The sequence below is a fragment of the Pagrus pagrus genome (genome assembly GCF_965226575.1).
Source record: "Pagrus pagrus genome assembly, contig: HAP1_SCAFFOLD_85, whole genome shotgun sequence".
In the NCBI taxonomy this organism is placed as follows: domain Eukaryota; kingdom Metazoa; phylum Chordata; class Actinopteri; order Spariformes; family Sparidae; genus Pagrus; species Pagrus pagrus.
The window spans coordinates 72,951-91,020 of NW_028175378.1; the positions used below are offsets into that span (position 1 = coordinate 72,951).

At 40.2% G+C, this 18,070-nt stretch overlaps 1 protein-coding gene and 2 long non-coding RNA genes across 4 annotated transcripts; all 3 read right to left on the bottom strand.

Annotated features, from left to right (window-relative positions):
• Positions 1-2,491: 2,491 nt before the first annotated feature.
• LOC311253948 lies at positions 2,492-7,765 on the bottom strand. 2 transcript variants are annotated; one of them, XR_014622081.1, is made up of 9 exons: positions 7,468-7,765; positions 7,213-7,340; positions 6,973-7,068; positions 6,749-6,846; positions 5,424-5,499; positions 5,059-5,213; positions 4,717-4,827; positions 4,465-4,579; positions 2,492-3,478 (listed from the first exon to the last, which is right to left on the bottom strand). It is a non-coding gene; the product is annotated as an uncharacterized lncRNA (long non-coding RNA). The 2 variants fall into 2 exon arrangements; XR_014622082.1 differs by having other exon boundaries at positions 6,749-7,068.
• LOC311253952 (uncharacterized protein) lies at positions 7,763-13,670 on the bottom strand (the record flags this gene model as incomplete). Its single annotated transcript, XM_084384394.1, has 11 exons — positions 13,594-13,670; positions 12,870-13,506; positions 10,123-10,241; positions 9,829-9,987; positions 9,604-9,648; positions 9,402-9,494; positions 9,231-9,305; positions 8,442-8,506; positions 8,241-8,343; positions 8,002-8,118; positions 7,763-7,897 (listed from the first exon to the last, which is right to left on the bottom strand). The coding sequence occupies exons 2-11, from the start codon at positions 13,264-13,266 to the stop codon at positions 7,763-7,765; spliced, it is 1,308 nt and encodes a 435-aa protein (XP_084240520.1). The 5' UTR covers positions 13,267-13,506; positions 13,594-13,670.
• Positions 13,671-13,865: 195 nt separating this feature from the next.
• LOC311253949 lies at positions 13,866-15,539 on the bottom strand. The gene is made up of 3 exons (XR_014622083.1): positions 15,369-15,539; positions 15,124-15,240; positions 13,866-14,037 (listed from the first exon to the last, which is right to left on the bottom strand). It is a non-coding gene; the product is annotated as an uncharacterized lncRNA (long non-coding RNA).
• Positions 15,540-18,070: the final 2,531 nt, after the last annotated feature.

Here is an 18,070-nt window from a genome sequence, read left to right on the forward strand (position 1 = left end):
TGAACCAGGTGAAGAAACCCGTTTATTATTTTTTCATTTGATTTTGCAACTGTTTACTGAAATAGCCGGTTTCAATAAAACTACTTGTGACATGTCATATTTGGCTTTGACTGAACATTTGCTCTCACTTTGCGGAAAAAATATCGGGATATATATTGTATATCGATATTCAGCCTAAATATATCGGGATATGACTTTTGGTCCACATCGCCCAGCCCTAGTGGTCACCATGAGCCTTGTTGAAGAAAATCAAGACTGGCAGGAGTAAACAAGAAAAATAAATAAATAAAAAAATTGGTGTCATATCAGAACTGTAGTTCACTGAACACATTAAGAAAACATGACATCCAGGATGAATGGCAAGTGTAGTCCTCAGGACCAGTAACAGTAGCAGCCCAATAGCAAGTTAACATGCTAAATAGCGTCAGGAGTGCTGTGATGTAAAGCGTAGAGTGCGATGGGCCCGGTCCAGCATAGGTTTGTTATCAAGACCAAGTATGTCTTGTAGGAGCTGGGCAGCAAACTCGGTAGGAGGAGGACCTTCTGTGCCCTCAGGCAGGCCAACTAAACGAACATTATTCCATCTTGAAAGACCCTCCAGGTCCTCGCATTTCTTTGACAGGGAGTCAACAGTGGCGGTTGGCTTGCTAACGTTAGCTCGGAGGTCGGATAGCTCCATGTCGTGAGCATTGTCTGAGCGCTCGAGGTCCGTGATCGATTCGCCATATAAAGCAAGTCTGTTCTTAAAGGGCTCCAAAGCCGCCACGATCTCTCTTAACTGCTGCCGAGATGGTGGTATCATACTTACTGAGGATGTCCGAGCGCATTTCGTCCATCATCTCCCTCATGTTCGGCAACAGGGTGATGTGGCCGGGTGAGCCATCTCTCCCCTGGTCACTGCATGGCGCTGTGCCAGCCTGTGCAGGTTAATGTGGGGCAGCGCTGCGGGTGATTAAAACCAGGTGTGTTGGTCGCCGCTCTCCCGATCTGCTTCTGCTGTGCGGTGAGTCTGGCGTGTTGGTCGGCGTGCATGTCCGTGTCTCCCTGTCGTGTTATTAAGGTAGGTACCCTTTATTATCTGCTGTTTCATCGCAAATTTATTTGGCTCTTGGGCTTCATCCTCCCGCTGCAGTGCTGGGAGCGACAGTGAGCCGGCGGGCGCGAGCAGGTTGGGTGCAGTAGAGCTCAGAGGTATGCTGCTCGTATTTGTCTGCTGCTGCAGTTTTTCACTTATTGCCCTAGTTGTGACACATTCTCTTTTGCTGTGCAGCGAGGCTGCCGTAACCAGCGGTCCCCCATTCTCCTAGTTCTGCATCTATCCATTTGGCGTCCTGGTGCGTTCCGGTCATCGGCCACCATGATAAGGGTTGCTGCTGTCCTGGCTCGGCTCCGGGTGGACTGAGATGTGTCAAACTGTCTCAGGTCACTGTATGTGGTTACAGCCTCAGGCCCAGTTCGAAGGCGTCACGCCATTATTGTGCCCACACCACGAAATCCAGTCCGAGTCCAGCAGAGTTGGCTCACCTGTCTTCTCTTGATTTAACACATTATTTTCCTTTATTGATTTAAATATCAAAGATTGTTTTGTGGATTTAATTTAGGTTGCACTTAGTTTATTATTTGTTTGCTAATGGTTTAGATTGTCTTTATTGCATTAAGCTGATTTTGGGTTAAAATATTATTTTCTTTCTTTGTTTAATATTTGATCCAAACCTAAGTTGGTTTATATTGTGGTGTTAATTTTCTTAAATTCCTTAGTTGTAAACTGAATTTGTTATTTCCTTTTTTTTTGTGATATATAAAATATTTCTATTTTGTTCTGATATTTTCTTTGGGTTTCTTTGGTATTAATTAATTTATTAATTGTGTATTTGGTTTCCTTTTCTTGCTTTTTAAACCGTAGATTCCCCCAGAGGTCCCCACACTGTGCCTTGTGTTAATTTTGTGTTTTTCTTGTTTTACAACAGGTGCTGAGGCCCAAGCGAGTGGCAGTCCTCCCCTGGTGGTGGTGTTTGACACAGTCTTTTGGTTGCAGTGCACTGTTGGTTTATAGTTTGGATTTTGTCCCTTTTTGAGTTCCCTGCCGCCATGGTGAGCCCCAGCTCACCATTGTTTCTTTTGCCAGTGTGGTGGCTCTATCTGCATATTCCCCCTTGGGTCAGCTAACCCTGCAACCCTCCTTTATTTTAAGGTCATTTTAAGCCATTTTGTTAAAGTATATTTCTTTGAAACCACGTCCTCTGGCCCTCGTGATTGTACAAACCTGTGTTGGATAGGGCTGCAACGATTAGTCGACGTAATCGATTATGTCAACAATAAAAATTTGTAGACGCAAAACTTTTGCATTATACCGATGCCTAGAGTCTTATGCCGTTCCTCGGAGAGGTGGCCAAAGTTATGTCAATTGCTGCTCAGCGGCTTATACCGATGCCTAGCCTTATGCCGTTCCTCGGAGAGGTGGCCAAATTTATGTCGATTGCTGCTCAGCGGCTTATACCGATGCCTAGCCTTATGCCGTTCCTCGGAGAGGTGGCCAAATTTATGTCGATTGCTGCTCAGCGGCTTATACCGATCCCCAGACTCTTACCGTTCCTCGGAGTGGTGTGCCGCTGTTATGCCGCTGATATTCCACCGACACATGACGGTGTGTGCCGCTAGAGAGCGTTATGCTCCTGAGAGACTGTTGGATGGGTACCGCCCCCTGATGGATATGCAAATGTAATGCCACTGGGCTGGTTTTACGACAAGTGCTGCCGTAAATGTATACATTGTTGTAGTCTTTTTTGACAATGCTAACTTAACACATTGCCGTAAATAAAGGAACGTAGGCTATGTGTTTCTTTTGGATGTTATGTTGGTGGGATGTAGGCATATAGACAGTAATTACACGTGGGATTCTTGCAATATGATAGCAAAGTAATATGTCTAAATTTGGGCCGATACACTACTTAAAGCTAATGAAAGCGATAGCCTTAGCTAACATGGCTACTGTTAGCCCAGCCACCGTAGCCAGTCTGACTAATCGATAGCAGAAACTTTGAGCCAACCAACTAAACAATACTTACTGACAGGCTTCCTTTACTAGGAGAACACAACAATACATTACTTCGTATAAAAAATTCAGTCTGAATCATTGTATCAAACAACTGTTGGAAATTAATGTATTGGGGTATTTTCTATGATCCACCTTCAGATAGTCTGAAATGACAATCCACATATGTATTGTTTACACCACATATTACTGTTAATTCAAACATTTGCTTGAGAGTGAAGATTTAGTTACATAGACTTACTAGTATATGAAATGTGTTTCTATGAGTATTTTAGGCTAATTGGACGGGGGTAAAATACATAACAAACATTAGAGGGTGTAGTCATTTTTTATTGTCAAAAACTCTCCATAACACAAACAGATAACCATTGTTGAACAGGTCAGGAACGATTAGTTGCTGGAGGGTGAATGGTTCAGCAGAGAGACCTGGTGAAAGTAGGAGGAGGAAGAGGAGAGAAATGAGAGAGAGTGAGTGGGGCAGAAAAAAACAGAGCTTGCAGAAAAGCTTGAAGAAAATTTACAAAAAAGTCTAGTTCGTTGCTTTCTTCTTGGCAGAACACAAATGAACCGTTAGTACTACACTAGGGATGAGAGATTCATTAAGCCTGACAATGACACACTGAAAGGATAATGGTAACAGGTGTGAGGCATATTAAAAACAGTGACTTCAAACTACAAAAATATAGTCTAGAAATGGTTGTTTTGGTGTTAGAGGGTTATTGACACTGTGACTGATCTAACTATTAATCACAGTCATGGCCTGTGGGAAGTTTTGGGCCAATGAAAACCCTATGTGGACAAACAAAAATTCTGCTGCAGGCACAGGTTTGGAGAGGTGACCATGACCACTGGGCTGAACAGCGTGCATGCTATAGATAATGTGTGAAACATCAACCGCTAAAAAGGCAACTCATACTGAGTAGCGTTTGAGAAGAATGCTTAGTATTTTTACTTAAGTATGATTTTTTTGCAGTTGGCTGCAGACTGCAGTTGGCCTCACAAACAATGCCCGGGTCCCCCACTGACGCTGACACTGAAAATGACTCTTACCTCTTGCTTGACCCCCACTGACACCATATCTCTTTCACTTTGTTATCACTTATGGTTCTGTCTGTCTCGTTATCATGTTGTCTATTTATTGTTTATTGTTTGGCACATGTAGCTTCGAGACCAAAACAAATTCCTTGTATGTGAAAACCTACTTGGCAATAAACTTCTTTCTCATTCTGATTCTGATTTTAAGACCAGAAGTTGTAATTGAGTAATATTTTAGTAATGTAACTGTATTCATACTTTAACACAGATTTTCAGTACTCTTTCTACCACTGGGTTTCTCGTACAGAGCTCATAGCGCTTACCAGAGGGGAGGAGTTTGAACAGGTTGTGTCCAGTTGTGCACAAATGTTTCCTACCCGTTTTAATCGCCTGGTTCCTCTGTCGGAGCGCAGGTATGGCTACAGAACGCTGGGTGAGGTGGCTCACTGTAGTACCCACGACTCTCTCCTCTCCTCCCTTGCCCAATATATCCTTGAAGAAGAAGAGAGATATGAACAGTTTAGGTTGACATTACAACACAAGTGTTTGCTGATATGAAATGTAGCTCAACAAAGCCAAAAAACTGCAACCGAGCGCACTGTTATGAATCAGAAAACTGGCATTTATACCTCCAGGGAAGGATTTGTATAGCAATCCACAGGCAGTGCAAGGTTCAATAGTGTACATGCTTTTGAGTTCTTCTTGAAAAGCAGAAGAAAACTTTTGAAGATTCACAACACCTATTGAGAAAAAAACAAGACATTAATACATAATTAAAACACAGAAGGAGGCTAGTGAGGGAGGCCACCAAGACACCTATGACTACTCTGAAGGAGTTAAAAGCTTCAGCAGCTGAAATGGGAGAGACTCTGTGTACAACAACTGTTGCCCGGGTTCTTGACCAGCCAAAGCTTATGGGAATACTTTTTATAGGCACTGTATATACATTTGCTTACGTTATTGTTAATTACTTTGTAGCCATCTGTAATGTGCTCTCTTCCGGAACCATTTACTTTGATACAATGTCCCTAAACCTCTTGCATACAAGTGCAATCTTTGCGATGGCCATGTCTCCTTCCATGAGGACGACTTCCAGAAACACCTCCACAAGAAGTTCATCAGAAAGCTGTGCAGACAAAAATAAAATTTTAAAAATTACTGCACCAAAACTTTACTTGAGTATTTATCCAAATTAGAACACTGATGTACTTTGTACCTTTTGGCATATATGTGGATGTGTTGGGTTGCACAAAATGTCAGTGAATGATGATGATCGCTTATGACTGGTAATTACTATGCAAGTAAAAATTGTAGTTATCATTGAATAATAAAGTACCTCCTCAAAGTGCGTTGTGTGAGGCCCTCCTGTTGTCTGCACACATTTGGCACCTGGGGCAGTTCCACTTTCCAACCTGCCAAGTCATGGAAAAGGCATTAAGTTTATTTGTGGAAGCTTGAATATGTAACTGCAGCACTTGAACTCTTTCGTGATTAGTTGAAAAACAGTGGTGTGATGATACACCCAGCTCATGACAGAGACACTACATGATTTTGGGTTCACGAGAATGAGACGTTTTTTGAACACTATTTGCAAAGACAACTTTGAATAATACTAAAAAATAGTGTTTGCACAAAATGCAAAACAATGCTGATCCATCGTGAAATGTTTTAAATAGTTCTTATCTTGTAATGAACGTCATTTCAGTTCTAACGTGTGACCTTGTTACTGAACTCCTTTCCATAAATTCAAATGAGAAATTAATAGATAATAATAATAATAATAATAATAATAATAATAGTCTCTCAATACTTAAAGTGCAAACATAGACTGACAAATTTTTTGTTCAAGCGTGATAAAGACAGCTGGCTACAACTACAACGACAATTCGCGTAAATTGTCGGTCACAGTAGCAACACCATGGTTTAGCATCTAAAGCTCGCAGTCACTCGCAGATGCTTGTAAAACTTCGGCTATGCTATCTGTGGGTGTCTTTGCATAGTGCTCATGTTAGCCGCAGTGTACGGCACTATTTTGTAGTATTAGTGCTTATAATAGTGCTTACATGTTGTTCCCGTCTTGTCTGTCACCGTGTGCCGCTTATTGCTTCCACCAAGCACTCTAAATGTTGCCAGTTGAACGTCAGACTCTGTTATACGAGCTGCCGCTCTGCATTTGTTCTGTAGCTACTCATATCGCAAGACAGCTTTTAACCTCCACGAAAAATAGCTTAACGATTTTATATCGCGAGACCTCGTGGTACGGGATGATTGTTGATCACTATACTAATTTGTGACATTTGTGATGCTGCAATAATGTCATTGCTTAATGTATTAGAAAATGACATAGACTTTATTTTCTTCAAAATTGCTCTGGGGGCTTCTGTTAGAAATTCAAAATGTTTTTTATTTTGAGATGTGTATTTTTGTGCCATTTTTAGACGTTCTATTGTTTTAAAAAAATATATTGACACTTTTACACAGTAAATGTTTTTATACAAAAATGGACTACTGTTATCAAATATCCACTTGATTTGACAAATTTGGATGGGTAACGCTATATAAATAGAAGACAGACTTGAAATATTGCCCTATGCTTTACCACTCACTACAATCTTTGTTTCACTTACTTGCAAATACTATTTCTTAATGTTAATACATTACCATTCCATCTTGTTCCACAAAAAGGTGGTACTTAGCAGAATACATTCTGCTTCATACCGGCAGATACTGAACCGCTGTGTCAGCCACTCGATGACTACCTGGAACAATTTTTTTTTTTATTTGTCATTGTGGTTTTATTGTCACAATTCATTTAATCCCCCGGGCAAGAAATAATTAACTTTTTATTTGTCTAACTTGGACACAAAAGTATATGTTGTACTTACCTCTGGCAAAATGACCTCATTTAAGTAGGCATCTCTTTCAGCAACAGCCACTTGTTTGGCAACAAGCCCTTCTAACCTGACAATGAGTTCTCCTGTCTGAAATATTGATAATGACAACATTAATATTTGCCTTTATTTTCATATTGTATGCGTTTCATACGTAGAGACACCATGAACAATTTTTTTCATTTGTAAGGTGTTTATTAATATATTAGCATTACATGCATGTATAATCTTTACCTTTATGTCGTCAAAAACAGACAGGTGGTCACATAGAATGCTTTCAGTGTTGGGTCGTATCCTGTGTTCCTGAACAGGTACATTCTGTTTGACAGAATGCGACCTGACAGAAGATCTATCTCCAAACACTGAGAATACAAAATAGTTTAATCAGTCCAAATACCTTTAAAAAGCAACATGTCAGGTTTGAAAAAGGATGTCATTATTCTTTCAAACCAAACCCCAAACCCAAAAAGGGAAATCTGTCAGTAATACCTTGATCTCTTTGTCAGTCAAAATGCTGTCTGCCTGGGTGGATTCCACAATATCTTTATCCCTGCAAGAAGTAAAAGCATGAACTATGAGGTCGGCTTGTAATTGCCATATAGCAAAGACATGTATTTGAGAAAATGTTCCTAATTGACTTTTGAGCTGGAGGACAACACTTAAAAACATTGTAATTTCTTTGAAAGTCAGCTTGCTAAAGTACCGTACTACTAGCACAATTTAAAAACATCACTGTTCAACAAATTATGGTCATATTTCATACAGTAATGACAGAACGATAAAATTACAGCAAATTATTTGAGATATTTTCTAAGTTTTTTTTAAAAAATTTTTTTAGGTTATTTAATGGAACATGTTGCTGAATCCTGTCCTCCTCAAATTTTATTTTTTCCAGGTCTTCTTTGGTGAGTGGGAAAGTCTGTGTGAATGACAAAAAATAAAAAAATAAAAACATAAATAACATTACTCTGAATTCTCTTTGAGTAAACATTGGCTTTAAGCGAAAAGTTTAATATATCTGACCTGAACACTCAGGCCTTTTATCATCTCAGCCGCATTGTGTCTTCTTAGAGTTCGACACTGGTTGAGGGAGAGATCGTCATTGCTGACATCTCTGTTTTGGACCTCATTCTCAGCTGCCTTTTTTTGGGATAAAAACATAGTCACAAATGGCATACAAGACAGTTATTTCTTGTTGTCATCCTGTTTGTGTGTTTTACAAATGATGACAGCTCCTAACAAAGCTGAAACAGTTTACTTACCGAGCACACAAAGATCCCACAGTTATCATGGTCTCTCTGCCTCCACTGCTTTGGGAATGTGACCTTCCATCCCTTGAGCCCTCCGTGGTTTCTGAAGACATTACTTTGATAACAAAACATAAGGGGTCACATTTCTATGACAGTAATTCCCTTGCCTAAATTTTTGAACCACCCTCTGAATTTTGTGTCTTCACTTCTCACCTCATTGTTGTTTGAATCCTCAAAGAATCGTACAATCTCAATTCTTTGTTTGAGAAGTCTAGTACCTAAGTCATAAAGATACCAGAAGCACATATATCTGCAGTTACATCTTTTGTTTTGTCTAACAGAGAAAAAGTAATGCTTTTGATAGCCACAGTGATAACTTCTAACCAAGTTATCGGTGCATTTATACATTTATATATTGTCCATCAGTCTCTGTCTTATCACACCATTAAGGCTATACAAAATAACATATCAATTATACAGTACATCATTACAAATTAAACCTAATGTTCTATGACTTTTTTATTGCAGCATGTCCACTGTGTGAGACCTATATTTCTATGCTGGACTTGAGTAAATATGATTGTCTTCTTAAAAGATAAAAATGCATATTTACATGTCAAATATGAGCTCAACTACCATGGGGGAATGCAAAACTCCCCTTTAGTAACTGATGAAATGTCTCACATTACACTTATTATTTGTGTTATTTATTAATATTAGTGTTCAAAATTTCTTGCATAGTATTTCAAATATAGCATCATATGTTTATTGCATTCTTCATTCTGAATGCATGTTTGGGTGATAACTTTTATACTACTTTGGCTACTGTTTACCTGCTGTTCACTTTAATTCTTGAAGTAAAATTACACACAAATTTAACATGTTGCTAACACTGTGCTGCAGCAAACATGGTCCAAGCATCTCTTTTGAATAATTATAGTGATATACATGTGTTTAACATCATTTTTATGACATGGTTGATGTGCTGTCATGTTGGCCTACCCAAAGGATGAAGTGGTTTCCAGTCTCAGGAGTGCTGTGACCCACAAACCTTGGCAGAATTATTCGGTCTGCAGTCTAGTGCAGTGGAGACAATAGCGATTTCAGTATTAAATGTCCATGTTAAAAAGACAGATTGTAAAGACATACATCTTTCAAGAATGGCAAACCCACCTTTAAGTGTTTGACAGTTTTGTCCTGGACATGGCCATTTCTTATCCAGTCCCGACTCCACAGAATGTTGTCAAAGTGAGCCAAACTCACAGACTGTGCAGTGGGGATAAAGATTTATAAGTGTTACTGTCTCCTACCTTTACTGAGGATGTTGTGTTTGTTCAGAATTGACAAAAGCATACACACAAGTACTTCATATTACCTTACTGAAGGCCCGTGTAATCTGTGCCACTCTGAAATTGACAGCCTGAATAAAAAAGATGGTGATATCAGTTTTTGCAGGATTTAGCACATAAAAATTGTCACCACACACTTGAGTGCACACTGACATGAGCCACAGCATTTATCTTTAGTCAGACTGCATGTCTGACTGTAAACATATACGTCTTAATAGATTTAATAATGTTAACAGTACTGTCATACTCACATCATCTGTCAGCCACGGCATCGTCCATGAGGTGTCGTCCAGTAAATCCAGAGGGCAAACACTCTTAATGTCTTTTATTGAAATCTGGAACTTTCTCCCGATTTTAGTCAAAACTTGATTTTCGTCCCGAGATCCAGTTAGAAGACTTTTCAAAGTGCTCTACAAACAGCAGTGTTTTCTATTAGCTTATACAATTCATCATCATTATGGAAGTACAAAATGAGAAAAGTTATGTTCACATTGTACGATTTTCAAACAGTTTTTATGTGAAAAACATCAGATGCAGCTACTAACCTTGTCCTCTTCAGATATGCAGTAGTTGCTGGCCTGAAAAGTGATGTCTTGGACCTTGTCTGCTGGAACAGCAATAGGTGGCGGTGGAAGTGGCAGTGTCCCACTGCCAGATGTTTTCACTGAAAATATACATATTGAAAGGCATATATTATTATTTGGTCTTTACACATGTATAAAGGCACTATTCCTTAACAGCGGTGTTATTTATAATGTAAGGGTGTATTGCATGTCCTCGGTTGTTAAATAATGGAAGAGCAATGCAATAGGTTGCATCCTGTGTGCTGTGATCACAGAAATACAGATACTTTTAGTTTTTCACTGTCATAGTTGTGCGGGTGGTTCATAGTGTCACAATGTTTTTTATAATACAACTCCTATATTTCTACTCCCATATACTAAACACACCACTTGAGTCTCCAGCTGGTCCAGAATGCTGCAGCACGTGTACTGACAGGAACTAAGAAAAGAGATCATATTACTCCTGTATTGGCCTCTCTGCACTGGCTCCCTGTAAAATCAAGAATAGAGTTTAAAATCCTTCTCCTCACTTACAAAGCTGTTAATGGTCAGGCACCATCATATCTCCAGGAGCTCATACTACCCTATTACCCAACTAGAGCATTACGCTCCCAGAACGCAGGCTTACTTGTAGTTCCTAAAGTCTCCAAAAGCAGAATGGGAGCCAGAGCCTTCAGTTATCAAGCTCCTCTTCTGTGGAACCATCTTCCTGTTTTGGTCCGGGAGGCAGACACCCTCTCTACCTTTAAGAGTAGACTTCAGACCTTCCTTTTCGATAGAGCTTAAAGTTAGGGCTGGCCCAGGCCTGTCTTGGACCAGCTCTTAGTTATGCTGCTATAGGCCTAGTCCGGGGGACAAATGACACACTGAGCTTCTCTCTCCTCCTCTCCTCTCCATCTGTATACATTATGCCTGTATACATGCCCCATCTCTGCATGTCACTGACTTCACTTCTTCCCCGGAGTCCTTGTGCTCTCTAGTCCTACAGGCTCCCATGGATCCTGGCCGCGCCTGGGTCGTGGATCGTGGATGCGCCTACTGCTATGGCCCTGCCTGATCATGGATGCGCCTACTGCCATGGCCCTGCCTGACACCCACCACTACTGTCGCTAATATTAGTCATATCTCTGTTACATAAATCAAATCAAATCAAATCAAATCAAATTTTATTTGTATAGCCCAAATTCACAAATCACAGTTTGCCTCAGAGGGCTTTACAATCTGTACAGAGACGACACCCTCTGTCCTTCGACCCTCGATTCGAGTGAGGAAAAACTTGCCCCAAAAAAAAGGCCCTTTTAACAGGGAAAAAAATGCGGAAGAAACCTCAGGGAGAGCCACAGAGGAGGGATCCCTCTCCCAGGACGGACAGACGTGCAATAGATGTCGCATGTACAGAGCAGATCAACGAGATCACAATGTATTCAATTATAAGCGATGGTTGACAGGAGTGAAAGTACATAAAGATGTATTACAGCCTCTATTATATTAAGACATGGCATTGAATTTAGTGCCAGCGGTATAATTTCCTTAAATTTAGCTACAGCACTATCAGATAGACATCTAGTGAAGGAGTTTTTGCCTAATGGTGTGTAGTCCAGTAATAGAACTTCAAAAGTTATTAAGTGATGGTCTGATAAAAGAGGATTCTGTGGAGAAACTGTTAGATTTTCAATCTCGATACCATAAGCTAGAACAAGATCAAGGGTGTGGTCAAAACAGTGAGTTGGTTTATGTACACACTGAGAGAAGCCAATAGAGTCTAATAATGAGATAAATGCAGTACTAAGGCTATCATTAACGACATCCACATGAATATTAAAATCACCTACAATAATTACTTTATCTGATTTGAGGACTAGACTTGATAAAAACTCAGAGAATTCAGATAAAAATTCTGAGTAAGGACCAGGTGCTCGATACACTACAACAAATAGAACTGGCTGTAAAGTGTTCCACGTTGGATGTGAAAGACTCAGAACAAGGCTTTCAAATGAGTTATAATTTAATTTAGGTTTAGGAATGATTGACAGACTTAAGTCATAAATAGCTGCAACACCACCTCCTCGGCCGGAGCCTCGAGGAATGTGAGTATTAATATGACTGGGTGGAGTCGATTCATTCAGGCTGACATATTCTTCAGGATGCAGCCAAGTTTCAGTAAGACAGAATAAATCAATATTACAGTCTGAAATTAAGTCATTTACTAATACAGCTTTCGATGACAGGGATCTGATATTTAGGAGTCCGCATTTAATACGTTCCACTACTATTATTGTAATGCATTACTACATACTATCCTTACCGTTAACCACTACTACTGTTATCACTAGTAATCACATTTCCATGTGCATTTCATTGTTGTTGCTGTGATGCCTGTTTATGTGCTTTCATTCCTGTCAACCATCCATTATAATTGTATACATTGTGATCTCGTTGATCTGCTCTGTACATGCGACATCTATTGCACGTCTGTCCGTCCTGGGAGAGGGATCCCTCCTCTGTGGCTCTTCCTGAGGTTTCTTCCGCATTTTTTTTTTCCCCTGTTAAAAAGGCTTTTTTTGGGGGCAAGTTTTTCCTCACTCGAATCGAGGGTCGAAGGACAGAGGGTGTCGTCTCTGTACAGATTGTAAAGCCCTCTGAGGCAAACTGTGATTTGTGAATTTGGGCTATACAAATAAAATTTGATTTGATTTGATTTGACCACTGTTGAAAACATGTAAACAAACCTGAAGACCTGAAGACCAGTGTGCCCAGCGGACCCAATGTCAGGGGCACGGATGACAGTTTTCTGATGTCATCAAGGAATTTGTTGTTAATGCAGCAGTTGTGCATCTCCAACAAAATCCTCACTGTCTGCTTGAAATGTACCTCGTTCATTTGGGTGAGCGAGTACCTGGTAGCTGCTAACTCGCGATTCAGCTGTTCTGCTACAGATTTGGAGCGTAAATTGGGGCACAAGTTCAAACTCCTTAAACTTTCCTCTGGTCTCTTCTGGTGGAAACGGTCGTACAATTCGTACCTCTCAGTGGTTTTGGTAACTGGATGGGGCAGTATCCATCGGTCATCGTTTTTTGTTGGTGGTTGTAAGGGGGAATGTGTACTGAGGTTTTTTACCCAGGCCATTTCAATTTGGAGTTTCTTTTCTGCTGCACTTGCCAAATTGTCTGTGGTTGGTGGACACAATTGCCCTGCTTCGATTGTTCATGTGTCTGGCAACTTGGCCAGACACATCTGAGATATAGCATGTTGGGAATGCTTTAAAACTAAGCAAACCATCAACATGGTCCCTAGCGGACTCAGTCCAGAACAAAAAGTTCAAATAGTAGACCAGTCCATGAGGGCAAGAGAAATGCAGTACTCCACCTGTAAATAATAAAAGAAAGCATAAACATAGAAAAAAAGACCAACGACACATAATCATTTTAAAGACATCTCATTTTGAAGTCTAACCTCCAGTCTTTTGCAGCTTCAAGAAAAGCTTCGGGTACACATCCTTGAAGTTGACGAGCTCCTCCAACCTGTTCACGAGGTCAGTGACAGATCCCTCATCACTGACACCAAGTGCATTACAGGCCCCCTGCAGGTCTTTCTTTAGAGGCTGTGGGTGTTTTGGACAGTAGTAGTTTTTTTGTATTACATTGTTTAGACAATATAAATGACGAAAATAACTACTGACATTTTCAATATAACACACCTTCTTCAATTCAAGCAGGGACAGAATCGTGTCTTCATCCAACTGCTTTGCTGGCACTTTTGAATCTTCTTTTCTTTTTTTCATGCCTTTCTTTGCCTCTGTTTTTGGCAGCATGTCCCCCTTTCTAACATCCTCCCCCATCCAAGGAGCCAATGTTGAGTATGATGTCTTGGTCTCATATGGGTTTCTAGTTGATGTACCTGGGATATTTTTAAATGATAAAAATAACTTTCATTAACATTAACAACATACTCTATGTAATTTACAGATATGCAGGCCTGTGTACTGCGTGTGATATGTAAAATCAATCCAATTGTACTGTTTTCCGGTTACTCTGAATAACGTGTTTTTTCTTTAGCTCACTCACAGTCCTGGCTACCTTGACAAAACTTAAAATGCACAATAAGTGACTTTAAATGAGGGAAAACATACAAATCCCCTCAAAGAAATAACAACACAGAAGACAGCACCTTGGTCCCAAAAATAAAATGTAAATCAGTACATGTGCAGTAAGCCAACAGAAAAGTCCTATATTCATTACTACAAAATATGAAATTGGGCTGATTTTAAATGAGCATTTCTAGCAAAAAGTGTACTGGAAGCATTCATGATCGTTGTTGTGGACTGATGGCTGTGATCTGTATGCACTTTTTATATCAAATGAATTATGTGAATAACAGTTTACTCTGGACAGAACTCACTTAAGGGTATACTCCCTCTTGTGGCATAAGCGAGCAACAATGTGGTAAACTTTTATAACAGGTATGTATAGTCCTGTCTAGCTTTGATTATAATTTTGGCCACAGGCAAGTGATGAGATGACAGTGTGAATTTTCTGTACAGGCCATTCAATTCTTTTGGATGCATACTTAGAAGAAAAATGAGGGTTGTGAGTGATAAAAAAAATTGAGTCTTATTCTACAAAATCTATGTTGTATTTTGTGAAAACGCGAGGATATCTCCCTTTTTCAAATTAGACGACAAACCATAATTAAAAGAACACTCTTTTTTCCAGTTTTCGTTTCAGAATAGGCAATTGATTGATATGAAGGTACACAGATAAGCTAATAATTACCTCACAAAAGTTCACTTGGAGCTTATAAAAACAAATCAAAGTTATGCCAAAAGTGTTTTCAATTTTCCGTACAAGAACAATGTAAATCAAATGTTAACAGTTTCTGTTTGACGAACCCATCCCCTTTCCTTGAGCCATTTTTGTCTTGTCATGTAAATGTGGTTATGGGGCCTAGGATAGGAACTTTAAATGTCTAATGCAATAAACTAACCTGATATAAACCCCTCGGCGATCATTTCCTTGTCTAGCTGTTCCCATGCGCTGTTGATGTTGATGCTGAGGTCTTCTTCTGTGAGAACCTCTGGATCAGGCCTCTTAAATGTAGAGACTGCAAAAAGTCATCATATTAGCAACAGCAGTGTAGAATGATATAAACAATAGCTGTTCTTGATAATTAGCATAATTGCAAACAACACTAAGTTTAGTTAGATGTTCATGTATACACTGCAGGCTCACCTGGTATGTCAAAGGCTACCTTCCAGTTTGCATCTGCGATAATAACTGGAGGGCAGTCCCCACACTGGTAACAACTGAACATGAATCTGAAGTCTGTCAATGACAGAAAGTGGTGTAAAGCTCTTCGAACCGTTTGGTGGTGGAAACGGTTGTCATTGAAGAATGACAGGGTTGACGGCATGCGACCAGGAGCGGTTTTGTTCTGAGAAATGCATAAAAACCTGAGTCAAAAAAATACATCCAATTGCTGTTGTCACACACAACAGTCCTGAGACATAACTTTTCTGTTACCAATAACCTCAACGACAACTTAAAATAGAGAGTAAGTACATTTAATGATGTCATAACACGTAAAGCATTATATAGTGTCTAATTTCAATGAAAAGTAGCTTAAAATAAAGACCAAAGGCCCCTGGCAGTAGTTCATCATTATTTGCATGACAGATGACGTTCAATAAAGATTTTCACTCTAAACATTAACACTTTGCAGAAAGCAGAAGTTCACATAACGGGAGGGTCAGGAAGACACGGTCATTGAAATTGTGGAACCCAGACTTGTAGTCCTGAAAACGCACATGGTTCTTGCATATGGGACACTGCTTGATGGCCACGGAGATACCTGTAGATCATTTAGGGTCAAATGAAAACAAGATGACAAACAAACACAGATGAAGACTTAATATGTACAGTATGTGTAACATAATGACTGACAGACAGACAGACAGACAGTCAGAAAGGACAGACAGAAACAGATGCATGTTTTTTAAACTATCAACATCACTTGCCTTTTTTAATGTATGTGTAGCCATAAACAGTTGCCTGAGTGGTAATGATGTTGTAGGGCAGTAGATCTGGTGGTGTGGGTCCCGGACAATATGGGCAAGTGGTCTCTTCTGGAAAGAAAACATTGGGGGGATCCTTCTCTTTACTTCTGAGATCCACTGGTAGCTCCTGGAGTGGTGGGATTTTCTTTTTAGTATACAAATAGTTGGTCATTTGACATACATTTCTGTCATTTTAGGCATACGCTGAAATTTCAGCTTCCAACATGTGTATTTCTGTTTCCAGATCGTCTATGTCATTTATCAGGATGTCTGAATTAGGCAGGAGAAGATCTGGGGATTCCTGAAAGATCCACCACATTGCCAGCATGCGGTGGAGACAACAATGTGATTTCCCAGTCCCTCTACACTGGCAGTTCCACTTACCAGACACTGAGTCAAAGGTTACTCTAGTGCGCCCACATTTGCACCAGTTATCCATCTGGCCAGTGTATATAGAGAAAAACACCCATCTTTTGGAGTATCCCATGTCACCATAAAAGAGGGGTATACTGTGTCCACTACATTTTCTAAGGCAGCTTTATGCATGCTCTCACACTGGTCAGACCACTCCTGTGATATTAATCTTTTTTTTCAGTTAGAGTAATTCCATTGCCAGTCTAGCATACTACTTAAATATTGTAAGGAATACTGTAAAATCATGGAAACCACTTTTTTTTTTCCTTGTGAGAGCTTGTATGCGAGCAAAACTTACCAGCCATGTCTTCAAGTCATCAGGTAAACACTGTCTCTGGTATCAAAGAGTGGTAGACGTACTGACCTCACGCAACACACTTGAACTATGGGTAATGGCTTAGCGCTGATCTACTTTGCTATAGCCTACATAGCCTATGATTCATATCGTTTGTGGTATGACGTAAGGCAATTGATATTGGGGGTTGTATAGAGGCGGTGGATGAGCTGTATACACTACCCAGCAAGCAACTTTCTGTGTAATAAACGCGTAATAGCCGTCAATTGCAAACCTGATGACTAGGCTAGAACAAGGCTAAATTTGGGTATGAGGATGTTGATTAAATCTTCACATATAGACCACATTTCACCAGTATTTGCAATACTGGCTTAGATGTGAGAAATTAGAAAAATGAGGATAAGATCTAATTTGCACATTTTCAAATCAAATCAAATCAAATCAAATCAAATCAAATCAAATCAAATTTTATTTGTATAGCCCAAATTCACAAATCACAGTTTGCCTCAGAGGGCTTTACAATCTGTACAGAGACGACACCCTCTGTCCTTCGACCCTCGATTCGAGTGAGGAAAAACTTGCCCCAAAAAAAAGGCCCTTTTAACAGGGAAAAAAAATGCGGAAGAAACCTCAGGGAGAGCCACAGAGGAGGGATCCCTCTCCCAGGACGGACAGACGTGCAATAGATGTCGCATGTACAGAGCAGATCAACGAGATCACAATGTATTCAATTATAAGCGATGGTTGACAGGAGTGAAAGTACACAAAGATGTATTACAGCAATAATGATGAAATGCACATGAAAATGTGATTACTAGTGATAACAGTAGTAGTGATCAATGGTAAGGATGGTATGTAGCAATGCAGTATGATAATAGTGGTGGAACGTATGTAACAGAGATGTGACTAATATTAGCGACAGTAGTGGTGGGTGTCAGGCAGGGTCATGGCAGTAGGTGCATCCACGATCAGGCAGGGCCATAGCAGTAGGCGCATCCACGATCAGGCAGGGCCATAGCAGTGGGCGCATCCACGATCAGGCAGGGCCATAGCAGTGGGCGCATCCACGATCCACGACCCGGGCGCGGCCAGGATCCAAGGGAGCCTGTAGGACTAGAAAGCACAAGGACTCCGGGGAAGAAGTAAGTCAGTGACATGCAGAGATGGGG